Below are 15,467 nucleotides of genomic sequence, written 5' to 3'. Positions count from 1 at the left end.
ATTGTTTCCAGTGTATATATGTTAGAAAATTTAGAAAATGAATATTGTGAGGTGTAAACTGTGTTTATATGTATCATGTCCTTTTTTTAAGATTATAGTTAAGTAATTTTGAAAAATTAGATATGCACAGATATAGTTAAGTAATTGTGAAAAATTAAATATGCACAGATATATGTAATGAAAAAGTGTTGAGCCTGGACTTAGATTTTTGGAAGATGTTGACAAACAAATATATAGCTTATCATTGCAGGTCCTTCTAGTGTTGCTAGGATACGTAAAGAGTTTACATTGTTCACAAAGTTATTATAGCCTTTTCCTTTATTTTTTCTGGGAATCACTTATTCTATATAATTTTTATGGAGTCACTTATTCTTTATAAGAAATATACCAGACAGAAAACTTAACTTTATAAGTAGAGGACAATAAAGAAAATGTAGATTGAGATAATTTTCGTAGAAAGATCTCTACCTACATCATTTGAATATGTATCAGTCATGATTTGTGTTAACAAAATACAGATTCAGACAAATTGATATATGTTAATGCAAACACTAAGGAACCCAAATGTATTAGTGTAGTAAAACAAGGGTGGAAAGGGAAAAACTCAGAAGTACATTCATGAGTCTGGCATTGTTTATAGGAATTTCTCCTCATATACAAGCAAACTTTAATACTTCAAAGAAGGTCAAGGGAGCTACTGAAGCATTTTATATATTTTTTCCTACGTAGGGGTAATTACTCTGCAAGTTTCCGAAGCCAAAATATGAAATATATAGCCTTTTGATTTACTGAAATCCTTTTTCATGTGGAGGTATCTTTATATCTACAGCTGGCCTCAGTTATTGGATTAACTATGTGCATATTATCACTTTTCTTTCACTATCAAAAGACATGTAGGTATGATCTCAAAGCAGCTTTCATAGTATCCTTACTCTTGTTTGCAAACATTTGTGCACTTCCATAACCACTTTACCTGACATTTATGAAATGCTTTTTCATCAGTTGTCTGCATACTTTTGAGGACTCCTGTTACACATAATCTTACATTGATGAAAAAGGCTTTCTTACTTGTAAGTTAGATAATCAGAATTGCAGTGCAGTACTTTTAATTGTTTTGGAAGCAGTAAATGTTGTATAGAATATATGTAATTTTTCTTTCCACAGTGGTTATGACTTTGGCTACCTGTTAAAACTACTAACAGATCAGAACCTACCGCCAGAAGAAAGTGATTTCTTTGAACTTCTCAGACTGTACTTCCCCTCTATTTATGATGTAAAGGTAAGGAAGGAATGTGGCAGATGATTTGTCATTAGCATTGCAAATTGTTAGATGATTTTCAAATTCTAGTAGATATTTTTTTGGTAGGTAGATAGCCTTAGAGATTAACTGAGTTTGATTTGTGATTATTTTTTATGAGTGAACAGTTCATAAAGGCTTAGAAGTGGCACTGGAGTTCAGTTATGAAGACTTTTGTTTGGCCACCCCCTTGAGGGAGTTTCCAGAGGGATTGGACTTCAGAGATCCTGATATATAGATAGGACAGTTATCCAGTAAAGTTGTAAGCAGAGTTCTTATTTAAGAGTATTAAGGTGGTAATAGACTTTAAGAGAATAGCTGAGAAAGTGCTTATGAAGCAACAGACTTATGAGTCATTCATCAAGCTGCATGTCAGGCAGTTGTTTTGTTTCATTCAAGGCATTTGATTACTCTGTACGGAGAACTATGATGATACTTAATCATCCTTTTTTCTAGTGATTACCTCATGTTCATCTCTTGATATAAAGTGACTATATAACCTGAAGTTGGATGAGGGGGGTGCAAAGGTCTTGGGTGCAATGAGGACTGTGGAAAAAAAATGCATTGTTTCTAATGGCAAAGATGGGTATGTTTGATGGTATATTATTCTCATTGGTGTTGTTTAGATGCAAGGCATGGGCCATAGACAAAAATGTAAGGGATAAGGTCAACATGCCAGAAGTGAAATATTTGAGACAATGTGTAGTGTGAAGAGTGTTTATTGAATAAGCAATAATATTGTAAAATGGAGGTGTAGTAATAAGAGGAGTATGTATGAGAAAGCTGAAGAGGTTTTGCTGAAATGGTATGGGCATATGGCAAGGATTATTGAGGAGAGAATGACAGGGGATATACATGTCATAAGTGGAGGCAACAAGAAAAGGGGAAAACCAGGGAGGAGGTTGAAAGATGGGAGTGAAAGAAGCTTTGAAGGCTCAGGGCCTTAATGTACTGGAGAGCACGAGGCATCTAAGGTATAGAACAAATTAGAAAGATGTGGTTTACTGGGGATGAAATGATATCAGCTGGCAAAACTAGAGCATATGAAATAGTTAGGAGAAACCAGGAAAGTTCGATTGGGACTGGTGTGGATGGGGAGCTTTATTTTTGACATATTGTACATGACTTCTAGAGTGTGGATGTGGTTGAATAAGCTCATTTCTTTGTCTGTTTCTAGCACTACCTTTATGATTCTATGATTCTGGAGATAGTGAAAATGTATGAAATATTGTTTTACCCGCCTCTGTTTTCTCAAAGGAAAGTTGATTTCACAAACATGGTGTTAGTGGAATGATACACTTAGACACATCTGAATTACTCTTAAGTGTGCCATTGTTCAGCCCATCCCTTAGAAAGGAAATTGCTCCAGTGCCTCTGCTATCACCCCACAGCTCTCACTTCTGCTGTCTCCAGCATTTTTTGAATTGCCCATAACTTTTTCTTCTTTTTTAGGCTCCAGTCATGGACAAAAGTCCACATCAAGGCCCTACCTCACTTGAAATATAGATAGGTTAATGAAAGGGAAAAAGAAGAGACAAGGGAAAGTATTTACAAATTTTGGAGGAAGTGAAAAACCTGTCTTTTAGAATGTGTTCGGATATAGTTATTGGGAAAGACATGAGATAGTAGAGTGTTCCAAAGCTTTGAGGTGTAGGGAGAGAATCACATTCCTTTCATTCTGATCACTGATACAGCTTTCTTGGTGAAAGCTTTAATGATGATGTCTCATGTAATGTAAGCATTACCTGAGAGGAAGGTGCAAATTTGGTAATAAATGTATGAACAGTCATCCAAAACTGCATACAGGGATTTATTATCATGGGAACTACAGTGATAGAGGATGTAGGTAAAATCATTGTGAGTTCAAGCATCCCTTGATATCCAAAAAAAATCATTTTGATACAGAAATTGTAGATGGGCTAGTGAATGAAGATTCTCGCATCCACCTGAGTTAACATAGGCAAGAATGATTAATGTACGGGATTAGATAATCAAAATGAATTTGTTAAAGTGAAAAACTTAGTTATTATATTTATGCAAGACACAGAAAACAATATTAGATGCAAAGGAGGTCACAAATTGAGGATAAGAGGGAAGAGATGGGGGAAGAAGATGGAGATTGGAGACTAAAGATGGATGGGAAAAAAGGAACTGAGAATACAAAAGATGACAGAGCTAACAGAAATGGAACATTGAGAAATATATATACATTTTTTTATTATACTTTGTCGCTGTCTCCTGCATTAGCGAGGTAACGCAAGGAAACAGACAAAAGAATGGCCCAACCCGCCCACATACACAACCACAAACTATTTACTAGCAGATATGCATGTTGTGTAAAGCAGTATGCTGTGATAAACAGTGACTCAATTGAGAATAAGCCAATGAAGATATTTTGCATCAATGTACAAAGTCTAATGTCTGAAAATACCAGAATTTATATTAAATTTTGTAATGAGTATAAAAGAGATTCCAACATTAGAACTTTAGCTTTATGTGGATGAATGGAGGAATGAGTAGTGAAGCAGATTTAGAAGGCTGTGAGACCTTTAGAGCCTGATAACTTTAACTGAGTATGAGTAAACAGAAAAATAAGTAATCATGCAGATTTAGAAGGGTAAGAGAACTTAAGAGCTGATAGAGAAAAAAGTAAGCAAGGTTGGGTAACACTACATGTAAGAAACAAATTTGATGCAGAACAGATGATGAAACTGTCTCACAAGCAATGTGAAACACTAAGCATACCAGCTATAGGAACATATAGTAATATACAGACCACCCAAAACTAAAATGGGAATTCATCAGAGTGACATTAATTTTGTTAGGAGATATTAGTTTTAGCTTTGTTCAGTGGGAAAAGTATAGAGTGGAATACAGATATAAGTATATGAGAATATTGTAGTGGCTGTGAAAGAATGTAATTTGATAGGCTGATTAACTTATATGAGGCTTATAACATAACATAACATAACATAAAGTATAAGCAAATGAACAAGAAATGATAACATGATCAGGTTCATAGAATGATATGTCTTTGATTACAGACCGAGGCTACAAAAACATGTATCCCTTAACGTAAAATGATAGAAGTGTTTTTTAACTGTAGTGCTGAAATTGTCTGAGGAAGTACCAGGAGAGATTAAGTTCAGAATGGCAAAAGTTGAGAGCAAATGATGTATGGGGAGTGTGGGATGAATGGGATGTATTTAGGGAAGCAGTGATAGCTTGTGCAAAAGATGCATGTGGCATGAGAAAGGTGGGAGGTAGGCAGATTAGAAAGGGTAGTGAGTAGTGGGATGAAGAAGTAAGAACGTTAGTGAAAGAAAAGAGAGAGGCATTTGGATGATATTTGCAGGGAAGTAGTGCAAATGATTGGGAGATGTATAAAAGAAAGTGGGAGGAGGTCAGGAGAGAGGTTCAAGAGGTGAAAAAGAGGGTGAATGAGAGTTGGGGTGAGAGTATCAATAAATTTTAGGGAGAACAAAAAGATGTTTTGGGAGCAAGTAAATAAAGTGTGTAAGACAAGAGAACAAATGGGAACATCAGTGAAGGGGGCAAATGGTGGGGTAATAACAAATAGTGATGAAGTAAGAGGGAGATGGAGTGAGTATTTTGAAGGTTTGTTGAATGTGTTTGATGATAGGGTGGCAGATGTAGAGTGTTTTGGTCAGGTTGGTGTACGAAGTGAGAGGGATCAGAGAGAATGGTTTGGTAAACAGAGAAAAGGCAGTGAAAGCTATGCACGAGATGAAAGCTGGCAAGGCGGCAGGTTTGGATGGTATTACAGTGGAATTTATTATAGAAAAGGGGGTGACTGTGTTGTTGATTGGTTGATAAGGGTATTCAGTGTATGTATGGATCATGCTGAAGTGCCTGAGGATTGGTGGAATGCATGCATAGTGCCATTGTACAAAGACAAAGGGCATAAAGGTGAGTGTTCGAACTACAGAGGCATAAGTTTGTTGAGTATTCCTGGGAAATTAAATGGGAGGGTATTGATTGAGAGGATAAAGGCATGTACAGAGCATCAGATTAGGAAAGAGCAGTATGGTTTCAGAACTGGTAGAGGATGTGTAGATCAGGTGATTGCTTTTAAGAATGTATGTAATAAATACTTAGAAAAACAGATGGATTTGTATGTAGCATTTATGGATCGGGAGAAAGCATATGATAAGGTGGGTAAAGATGCTCTGTGGAAGGTATTAAGAATATATGGTATGGGAGGTAAGTTGCTAGAAGTGGTAGAAAGTTTTTACCAAGGATGTAAGGCATGTGTACGTGTAGGAAGAGAGGAAAATGATTGGTTCCCAGTGAATGTTGGTTTGTGGCAGGGGTGCATGATGGCTCCATGGTTGTTTAGATTGTTATTGGATGGGGTTGTTAGGGAGGTGATTGCAAGAATTTTGGAGAGAGGGGCAAGTATGCAGTCTGTTGTGGATGAGAGAGCTTGGGAAGTGAGTCAGTTGTTGTTTGCTGATGATACAGTGCTGGTGGCTGATTCAGGTGAGAAACTGCAGATGTTGGTGACTGAGTTTGGTAAGGTGTGTGAAAGAAGAGAGTTGAGAGTAAATGTGAATAAGAGCAAGGTTATTAGGTTCAGCAGGGTTGAGGGACAAGTCAATTGGGAGGTAAGTTTGAATGGAGAAAAACTGGAGGAAGTGAAGCGTTTTAGATATATTGAAGTGGATTTAGCATCAGATGGAACCATGGAAGCAGAAGTGAGTCACAGGGTGGGGGAGGGGTTGAAGGTTCTGGGAGCGATGGAGAATGTGTGGAAGGAGAGAAGGTAACCTCGGAAAGCAAAAATGAATATTTTTGAAGGAGTAGTAGTTCCAACAATGTTATATGATTGTGAGGCATGGGCTATAGATAGGGTTGTACGTAGAAGGGTGGATGTGTTGGAAATGAAATGTTTGAGGACAATATGTGGTGTAAGGTGGTTTGATTGAGTAAGTAATGAAAGGGTAAGAGAAATGTGTGGAAATAAAGAGAGTGTGGTTGAGAGAAGAGATGAGGTTGTGTTGAAATGGTTTGGACATATGGAGAGAATGACTGAGGAATGATTGATGAAGAGGATATATGTGTCAGAGGTGAAGGGAACAAGGAGAAGCAGGAGACCAAATTGGAAGTGGAAGGGTGGAGTGAAAAAGATATATATTTTCATACTTATCGCCTTTTCCTCTGTAAGCGAGGTAGTGCAAGGCAACAAAGAAAGACACATCCACTCACATACATATATACATGTGTGTATTCATACTTGCTCACTCTCATCCATTTCTGGCACCATCTCACCCGACAGGATATGCATCACCATCCCCAGTGTTAGTGACGTAGTACCAGGAAACAGATGAAGAACCGTAACATCTGCTCACATCCATACACGAGCTGTCATGTGTAATGCACCAAAACCACAGCTCCCTATCCACATTCAGGCCCCACAGACCTTTCCATCGTTTACCCCAGATATTTTACATGCCTTGGTTCAATCCATTGACAGCATATTGACCTCAGTATACCACATCATTCCAATTCACTCTATTCCATGCACACCCTTCATCCTCCTCCATGTTCAGGCCCCAATCACTCAAAAAAATTTTCACTCCATCTTTCCATCTCCAATAGGTCTCCTGGTTCTCCTTGGTCCCTTCACTTCTGACACATATATCCTCACATATTTTTTCTATATGTTCACATATGTTTTCTATATGTTTGGGCAGTTTCATCCACAATGTTTTTTCCTTGCTTACCTCCATTGTGGCAGGATGAAGTTCCCTAAGATAAGTATGTTTGGGACTGGGTTTTGGAGGAGGTGAAGACATGATTCTGGGTTTTTTTATTTGTTTTGTAAACTCTTGTGAGTTTGTTTCTGGTGATCTGTGGATTAAGGTAATGAACAGTTTTAGGTTTACAGCCTTGAGAACAAGTGCTTCCTCTATGTCATTTGAGGAGTTCAGGAGTTCATTTGTTATAAGAGTATGTGTTATATACAGTCCAACTCCTCCACTTGATCTTCTAGTCCTGTTGCATGACACTGTTCATGTGGTCTTTAGTGTGTTTATGATTGAAGGCCGCAAATACTGCATTTGACTTGTTCATCAAGGCCCTTATGGGCCTTATAAGTGGGATTTTATTTGTTCCATGTGATTGAAGTCCCTGTACTTACTTCCTACCTCAGGAGTCCCTTCCATGCTCGTGAGGCTCCTGCAGCACTTAGGAACCTGGCCACATCCACCTTTTGGGATCACAGGTCATAAAGTTTCATGATGTTATGTGTGCATCTATGTGCTGAGAGTGCAGGGAAGTTGACTATTAAGTGCTTGTTTTCTTCTTTATATTAATTGCACTGTGGGCACTAAGGTTCCTAGGATATGTTGAATTGGTAATTATATTGTTAAGCAAGAGAGTGTGACTCATCTTTATCTTGGGAGTATGGTTTCTGATGGATGTATGTCTGATGGTTAGGAATTTAAGACTGAGTTGGGAAGTTGGTTATTTAGTGCTTGCTGGTTTATTTCAGTATGTAGGTGTTTTGTTAGTGCTATATTTGTTGGGATGGGGGATCTGTAAGTTTGAGTTACTTAAATGTGAGGCAGGGGTAAGCTCTCTGTTCCTACCTGGGGGTTGGTGGTTAGTTATAGAGTGGTCTGGATGGGGAGGAGTCTGGTACTGTTGTATAGACTTGAGTTCTGAGCATGTTAAGTTGGGTCTGCATTGGGAGGATATTTCATTTCATTGTGAAGATGTTTGTGGTTGTTAGGCTTATGTATGTAGGCTTATATAAAGGATGTCACATGGCTTTTCTCTCTGTTTCTTGGGAGTTGATATGCTCTCTTCTGCTGAACTTAGCAGAGTGCTTTCAGTTCCTTTTAGATTTTTAGACCTTTGAATGGAATTACATAAGTCCTATCATATCATCATAAAGGACTTGTTATTCACCTGATGTTTCTTTTAGAATGTCCAGAGGTTTAGGAACAGAATGTTATTTCAAATGGACAATACTGTGATTGTCCAATGCCTGATGAGTGAATACTCTTGCAAATTCCTGCCTAGTGGAAAACATTCTCACTCTGGCTATGTACAGAGGTGTGTTTCTTTAGGTTTCATATGTCTAAGGATAATGTAATATCTGGGAAGATATCCTATCAAGATCAAACAATATCAACAGAGATGTCTTTAGGGAAGGATGCTTTCGGTTTGATCCTTTCTTTTCACCAGAGCCATTGCATTACTTCTGAATTGTCTCTCAAGTTTTTTTACAATGACAGTTGCAATAGACTCTGTCCATGGATTGGAATTATTGGAACCAGATTTATCTTTCTTTCCTTTGTTCATCTTCTAAGAAAAGTTTTTAAACTAGCTTCTTTTTGGCTGCAAAGTGGGACAAACAACCTTGCTTCCATAGACTATTTCATCTGTGAAATATACCTTGGCTGGTACCTTGGGTTCTTGTAGATGACTTCATCTTTTTTTCAGGACCCAAATATCAAAGTCCTGGATTTATTATACACAGAATTTCTCAAACACTTCTACACATAGAGACTTTAAGTATGCCTTAAAGTTGACTTCTTACATAAACAGTGTTCCTGCTTCTCAAGACGGTATCATTCAGTCTGGAAAGTCTCTCTAAGTCTTTCCTCCAGGAATCTGATGTCTCAATGTGACTGAATCCATATATTTAGAGTTCTTAATTTTTTACTGCGACAAAAACAAGACAGATAACACTATTGCCTCTAAAAAAGCGCCCTTGAAGAAACCCTATCCTTGGATCTGGTATTAATGTGATAAACTGTATTTTAAGGAGACTTATTGCTTCTCCCCTGCAGCCCAGGTAGAAACTTTCAAAATGCTTCGATTTTTATAATCTGATGTTGTGTATGGTAGTTAAGCTTCTCCTTGTCTTCATGGGAACCCTTTTCATTTTAGGCTTGGTATCTGAGAGGAGAGTTAATGAATTACATCCTGTATCTTCTTGTCTTTGATGACAACCTCACATGCGATAAGATATACCTAAACCCCCAATTTTTGTCTGAGAGTGAAACTATAAGATTTGAATATAGCTCTTTTGTTATCCACTTTGGAAGACTTTGTCAAGAGAACATCTTGCCTTATACCTTTTGAATCACTGAGAGATCTTTTGAATTTCACCAGATTACCAAGGGGACCATTTATTTGTGCATCATAGAACTTAGAAGCCCCTCTCAGCATAAATATCTCTTTTTAGATTAAGAAACTCGTGTGATTGACTCAACTTGGGCTTTACACTGGAGCCCATTGTGAGAAAGGTGGTCTTTATCTTGGCCTTCCACAGAAACCTTTTATAGGAAGTCAAGAAAAGAGGTCTTTAGTGCTCTTCTTGCACCTTCATTAGATTATACTGTAGTTTGGATACTATTGATCTACCCTTTGTTGCTCTGGGGATTATTCCTTCAGTAAAATGTAGATTACAGTGTGCCTCTTGATTCACCATTGAAGGTATCTATATTTGTTTTTGGGTTTAATGTTTTCTGAAAATTTTTCTCTTTAACACTTTTCCTTCATATGGGTGTGCTCTCTTCTCAGATAGACCACGGAAGGGAGAAATGTAGGTTTTAGAAATTGTAAAACCTCTTCTCTCCAAGCCAGTTTCCATCATTTTTTTTTTTTTTTTTTTGTTTTCACACCCTTCTCTGCCCTTTCCTCCTTTTTTGGAAAACCTTTACTCTGTTCCCTCCCTGGTTATCTTTTGGTTGGTGCCACAATCTGTGAATTGAGAGGTTTGATAGACTGAAAGGGAATGGGTTGATGACACCACCCAGTGGCAGTCACTGACTGGCTAAGGGCGGGCCCAGAACGAATGAGTAGCTTTAATCACCCTGGGGTAGTTCACAGAGGGTGAGCAAAGTCTGACACCTTTTCACAGGAAAATATGAGGTTTAGAAGGTCCTGACCCTTATTATTCTCAAGGGATATATTTCATACTCACACTGCCACAGGAAGAAAAGATTTTTCAACTTTTAAAACCTACATTTTTGGGTGAGAGGAATGTTTGGCAAAGATTATGCATATACTACCTAGCACTGAACAGCAAGGTGGGTATGCAGATAAAGTGTTTAAGATTTTTCTTTGTTTCAAGTACCTGATGAAATCTTGCAAGAACCTGAAAGGAGGATTGCAAGAAGTTGCAGAACAGCTAGAACTAGAACGTGTAGGGCCTCAGCATCAAGCTGGGTCAGACTCACTTCTCACAGGTGCAGCATTCTTCAAAATGAAAGAGGTATGTGACATTAAAGATTTTCTTAACAGTGCTTATCCAGGATAGTGTGGCTGACATACTGTACATATTAATATTCTGATTACAAACCCATCCTCTAAAGAATCAAGAATCTTAGCTGATAACAGAAAATAGAGTTACTCCAATTAAGGATATTCCCTTACTAGCCCTGGCAATAACTAGACCAGGAGCTTGTGATTGCCTAGTGTACCTCACTAGATGCAAAGTCCAGCAGGGAATTAGAGTAAAAAAGTTTTACAAAGAGGAGGATCATATACCTGCAAGTGTTGTGTTCAGTACATGTTTCATCCATGGGCAAGACCCCCCATCATTTATCATGTTAAAAAAGAGGTCACTGCTGTTACTTTTAGATTATTTATTTTATTACACTTTGTCGCTGTCTCCCGCGTTAGCGAGGTAGCGCAAGGAAACAGACGAAAGAATGGCCCAACCCACCCACATACTCATGTATATAAATACATGTCCACACACGCACATATACATACCTATACATCTCAACGTATACATATATATAAACACACTCACACATATACATATATGCACATGTACATAATTCACACTGTCTGCCCTTTTTCATTCCCATCGCCACCGTGCCTCACATGAAATGACAACCCCCTCCCCCCACATGTGTGCGAGGTAGCGCTAGGAAAAGACAACAAAGGCCACATTCGTTCACACTCAGTCTCTAGCTGTCATGTATAATGCACCGAAACCAAGGCTCCCTTTCCACATCCAGGCCACATAAAACTTTCCATGGTTTACCCTAGACGCTTCACATGCCCTGGTTCAGTCTATTGACAGCACATCGACCCCAGTATACCACAACGTTCCAATTCACTCTGTTCCTTGCATGCCTTTCACCCTCCTGCATATTCAGGCCCCTATCACTCAAAATCTTTTTCACTTCATCTTTCCACCTCCAATTTGGTCTCCCACTTCTCCTCGTTCCCTCCACCTCTGACACATATATCCTCTCTGTCAATCTCCTCACTCATTCTCTCCATGTGACCAAACTACTTCAAAACACCCTCTTCTGCTCTCTTAACCACACTCTTCTTATTACCACACATCTATCTTACCCTTTCATTAGTTACTCAAGCAAACCCCCGCATACCACATATTGTTCTCAAACATCTCATTTCCAGCACATCCACCCTCCTCCATGCAACTCTATCTGTAGCACGCCTCACAACCATATAACATTGTTGGAACCACTATTCCTTCAAACATACCCATTTTTGCTTTCTGAGATAACGTTTTCGACTTCCATACATTTTTCAACACTCCCAGAACTTTTGCCCCCTCCCCCACCCTATGATTCACTTCCGCTTCCATGGTTCCATCCTCTGCCAAATCCACTCCCAGATATCTAAAACACTTCACTTCCTCCAGTTTTTCTCCATTCAGACTTACCTCCCAATTGACTTGTCCCTCAACCCTACTGTACCTAATGACCTTGCTCTTATTCACATTTACTCTCAGCTTTCTTCTTTTACACACTTTACCAAATTCAGTCACCAGCTTCTGCAGTTTCTCACCCGAATCATCCACCAGCACTGTATCATCAGCAAACAACAACTGACTCACTTCCCAAGCTCTCTCATCCACATTTAGATATTTCTCTATATTTATGGAAGGCAGATGCTTCTGTTCACCACATGAAAATATGCTTCCTCTTTGAGGATAATTGCAGATTTTATACCTATCTGTAGTTTGTGTCAGAACTTGCTGCAATTGTTCTGTGATGCATATTAAAAAGAGAAAAGCCACAAATCAGTATGGGTTGGATTGTGTGTGCCATGTCTTGGGTGGTTTCTTGTTGTACTGATGAGTGTGGTGTTGTAGGTTCTCAAGTTGTATAGGTATCACTACTTCCATGTCAAAAGTTTCAGATATATATCTCATTATTGGTGTATGCAAGTGGATTTTGTTTAGCAGTCTGATCAGCCACATCGTTGCTAGTGAGCTGAGTTAGATTAGTCACTACCAAGTTTATCCACTTACGTGATAATGATTTTTTTTTTTCATACTATTCGCCACTTCCCTCATCAGCAAGGTAGCATTAAGAACAGAGGACTGGGCCTTTGAGGGAATATCCTCACCTGGCCCACTTCTCTATTCTTTCTTTTGGAAAAAAAAAAAATGAGAGGGGAGGATTTCCAGCCCCCCGCTCCCTTCCCTTTTAGTCGCCTTCTATGACTCGCAGGGAATACTTGGGAAGTATTCTTTCTCCCCTATCCCCAGGGATAGGGGAGATAATGATATTACATGTTTTTTTTTGTGATAATGATATTACATGTTATTTTGATCTCACTATGGAACTTTTCGTGATTATTAGATTGAATGTGTTGTAAGAGCAACAGTCCCCAAAACTTTAAGTTGTGCATTTTGCCAGTTTTTTGTTGTACTGTTAATATTATTTCTGGTACTGTGTTATGGGAGCACACAGAGACTGTAACAAATTTTGCCATTGGAGCACACAGCAACAGTTTGTGACACACTCGGTCATAGACAGATGGTTGGTTGTAGCTTCCCTTTTTCATATGAGTATTGATTTGTATATTTGTAAGTGCCATTTACAGAATCTTAACATAGTGGCTACTTTCTTATTCTGCAAGGGAGGTTTAGAGGGGCCATACATGTACAGATAACATAATGAAAGAGCCAAATTGTAACTGTGTACTTTTGCCATTGTTGGACAAGTTTTCCAAACTTTACCAAGAATTCTCACTTATGAATTAGCTGACATTTTTGCATGATATGAATTTTGATCCAATGATAATGTACTCAAAATTACAGTAATATCTCTCAAACCCATGCTGATTGGTATGTAAGTGTCAGGTTTTGTGGATAGAGTTGGGCATCATATTCTGCATATGTTTTTGGTGAATTTTATTCTCCTTGGCTGGTTCATTTTGTGAGCCTTGATATAATCTTGAGGATCCCAGCCGTTAGAAACTTCTTAATCTCCTACGTTCTTGAGGTAAATGCTTCTCAGCCCTCCTTAACCACATATTTATTTATACTGGCCTATAGCTCAGTCATTTTCCACTCACTGATTAGTCATCATCCCCTGACCATTGGTTCTAACCTGTCACATGAATGTCAGATGTATGGATGTCTGCAAATTTCTACTCTAGATGTCTTTATGGTATGGCCTTTTTCACCTTTTTTATGTCTTTGCCAGTTACCTCTTAGCATGCTGTATACAGTCTAAAGCTTTTAAAAATCCCATGTGTGGTAAACAGAAGAATAATGAGTCAGGAAGTAACTACTGGCAACTCAGCATTTCCACATTCTTTGCCTATATTTTTTCAACTCTGCTGATCAGTACCCATCAAAATACTGTTTGGGTTAATTTATAATTTTACTCTGCCCAGGCAGTTGGTAGTTGGTAGGCAGCCAACAACCAGGGAGGTATATTACCAGTACTACCTGCCTGCCTTGGTGTCACGAGGGTTAGTGTCACCTGCTTAGTGAGCCAGCACTCTAGTAGTTGTCAAGTTGCACTCCTTTGACTCAGGTAGCTGTCTTTTCTTTCTGCTTCACTAACTTGTGGACCACTGACATTCTGTCCACAAACATATAGTCCCTCCTTGTCATTGTAACACTTGACAACACTTTAACTCATGCAGCTCATTCTTCATAACTATATTTTCCTGCGGTGAGCACTATGCACTAGCCCTGCCATTAGGCAAAATGGCAGGAGCGATAGATAGAAGTAGTAGTTAGGAACATATAGGCAGGAGTATTAGATAGAAACTTTAGGTAGAAGTAGTAGGTAGGAGCATTAGATGGAAGTAATCATAAGGAACTTTAGCAAGGAACCTCTGCAAAGACAAACACTGCATTAGACTTGCCCTCTGCCAGTGGCCTGTTAAGGATGAGGCAGTAAAGGCTATGAAGTGGCACTAGAGTTCTTTAGTTATGGAGACTGTTGCTGTGACCACTCCTTTGCGGAATTCCATTTGGAACAGGTATCTCAGATGTAGATAGATAGATAATGCATACAAGCTTATATAATACACTAGTATATGTCTGTGAGTAGGAAAGATGGTCAGTGAGCATTTTTGGATTATATTTTAATTGATAGGCATGTAAAAGGGGGACTTTTGGATGTAAGTGTGCTGATAGAAGCGTTTGATGTGATGTCAGATCACTAACTTGTGGAGGCAAGGGTGAAGAGGTTTTACGAAAAGGGTAAACAATATTGATGAGAAGAAAGGATGTGACCATGTTGCTGATTGTCATTAAATTTTAAGGAGAATAAAAGGATGTTCTGGAAGGAGGTAAATAAAGTGTGTAAGACAAGGGAGCAAATGGGAACTTCAGTGAAGGGCGCTAATGGGGAGGTGATAACAAGTAGTGGTGATGTGAGAAGGAGATGGAGTGAGTATTTTGAAGGTTTGTTGAATGTGTTTGATGATAGAGTGGCAGATATAGGGTGTTTTGGTCGAGGTGGTGTGCAAAGTGAGAGGGTTAGGGAAAATGATTTGGTAAACAGAGAAGAGGTAGTAAAAGCTTTGTGGAAGATGAAAGCCGGCAAGGCAGCAGGTTTGGATGGTATTGCAGTGGAATCTATTAAAAAAGAGGGTGACTGTATTGTTGACTAGTTGGTAAGGTTATTTAATGTATGTATGACTCATGGTGAGGTGCCTGAGGATTGGCGGAATGTGTGCATAGTGCCATTGTACAAAGGCAAAGGGGATAAGAGTGAGTGCTCAAATTACAGAGGTATAAGTTTGTTGAGTATTCCTGGTAAATTATATGGGAGGGTATTGATTGAGAGGGTGAAGGCATGTACAGAGGATCAGATTGGGGAAGAGCAGTGTGGTTTCACAAGTGGTAGAGGATGTGTGGATCAGGTGTTTGCTTTGAAGAATGTATGTGAGAAATACT

General features: G+C 38.7%; 1 protein-coding gene across 3 annotated transcripts in view; it reads left to right on the top strand.

Annotated features, from left to right (window-relative positions):
• The window catches only part of Pop2 (CCR4-NOT transcription complex subunit Pop2), an 89,801-nt gene that overhangs the window by 68,729 nt on the left and 5,605 nt on the right, over positions 1-15,467 (top strand). For all 3 annotated transcript variants that reach the window (XM_071684302.1, XM_071684299.1, XM_071684300.1), the window contains 2 exons: positions 1,165-1,279; positions 10,410-10,550. In XM_071684302.1, the coding sequence (XP_071540403.1) occupies positions 1,165-1,279; positions 10,410-10,550 (256 nt within the window). The remainder of the gene's footprint in view (positions 1-1,164; positions 1,280-10,409; positions 10,551-15,467) is intronic.

Source organism: Panulirus ornatus, chromosome 38 (assembly GCF_036320965.1).
Source record: "Panulirus ornatus isolate Po-2019 chromosome 38, ASM3632096v1, whole genome shotgun sequence".
Taxonomy (NCBI): domain Eukaryota; kingdom Metazoa; phylum Arthropoda; class Malacostraca; order Decapoda; family Palinuridae; genus Panulirus; species Panulirus ornatus.
This window is presented reverse-complemented; position numbering and strand designations above follow the sequence as displayed.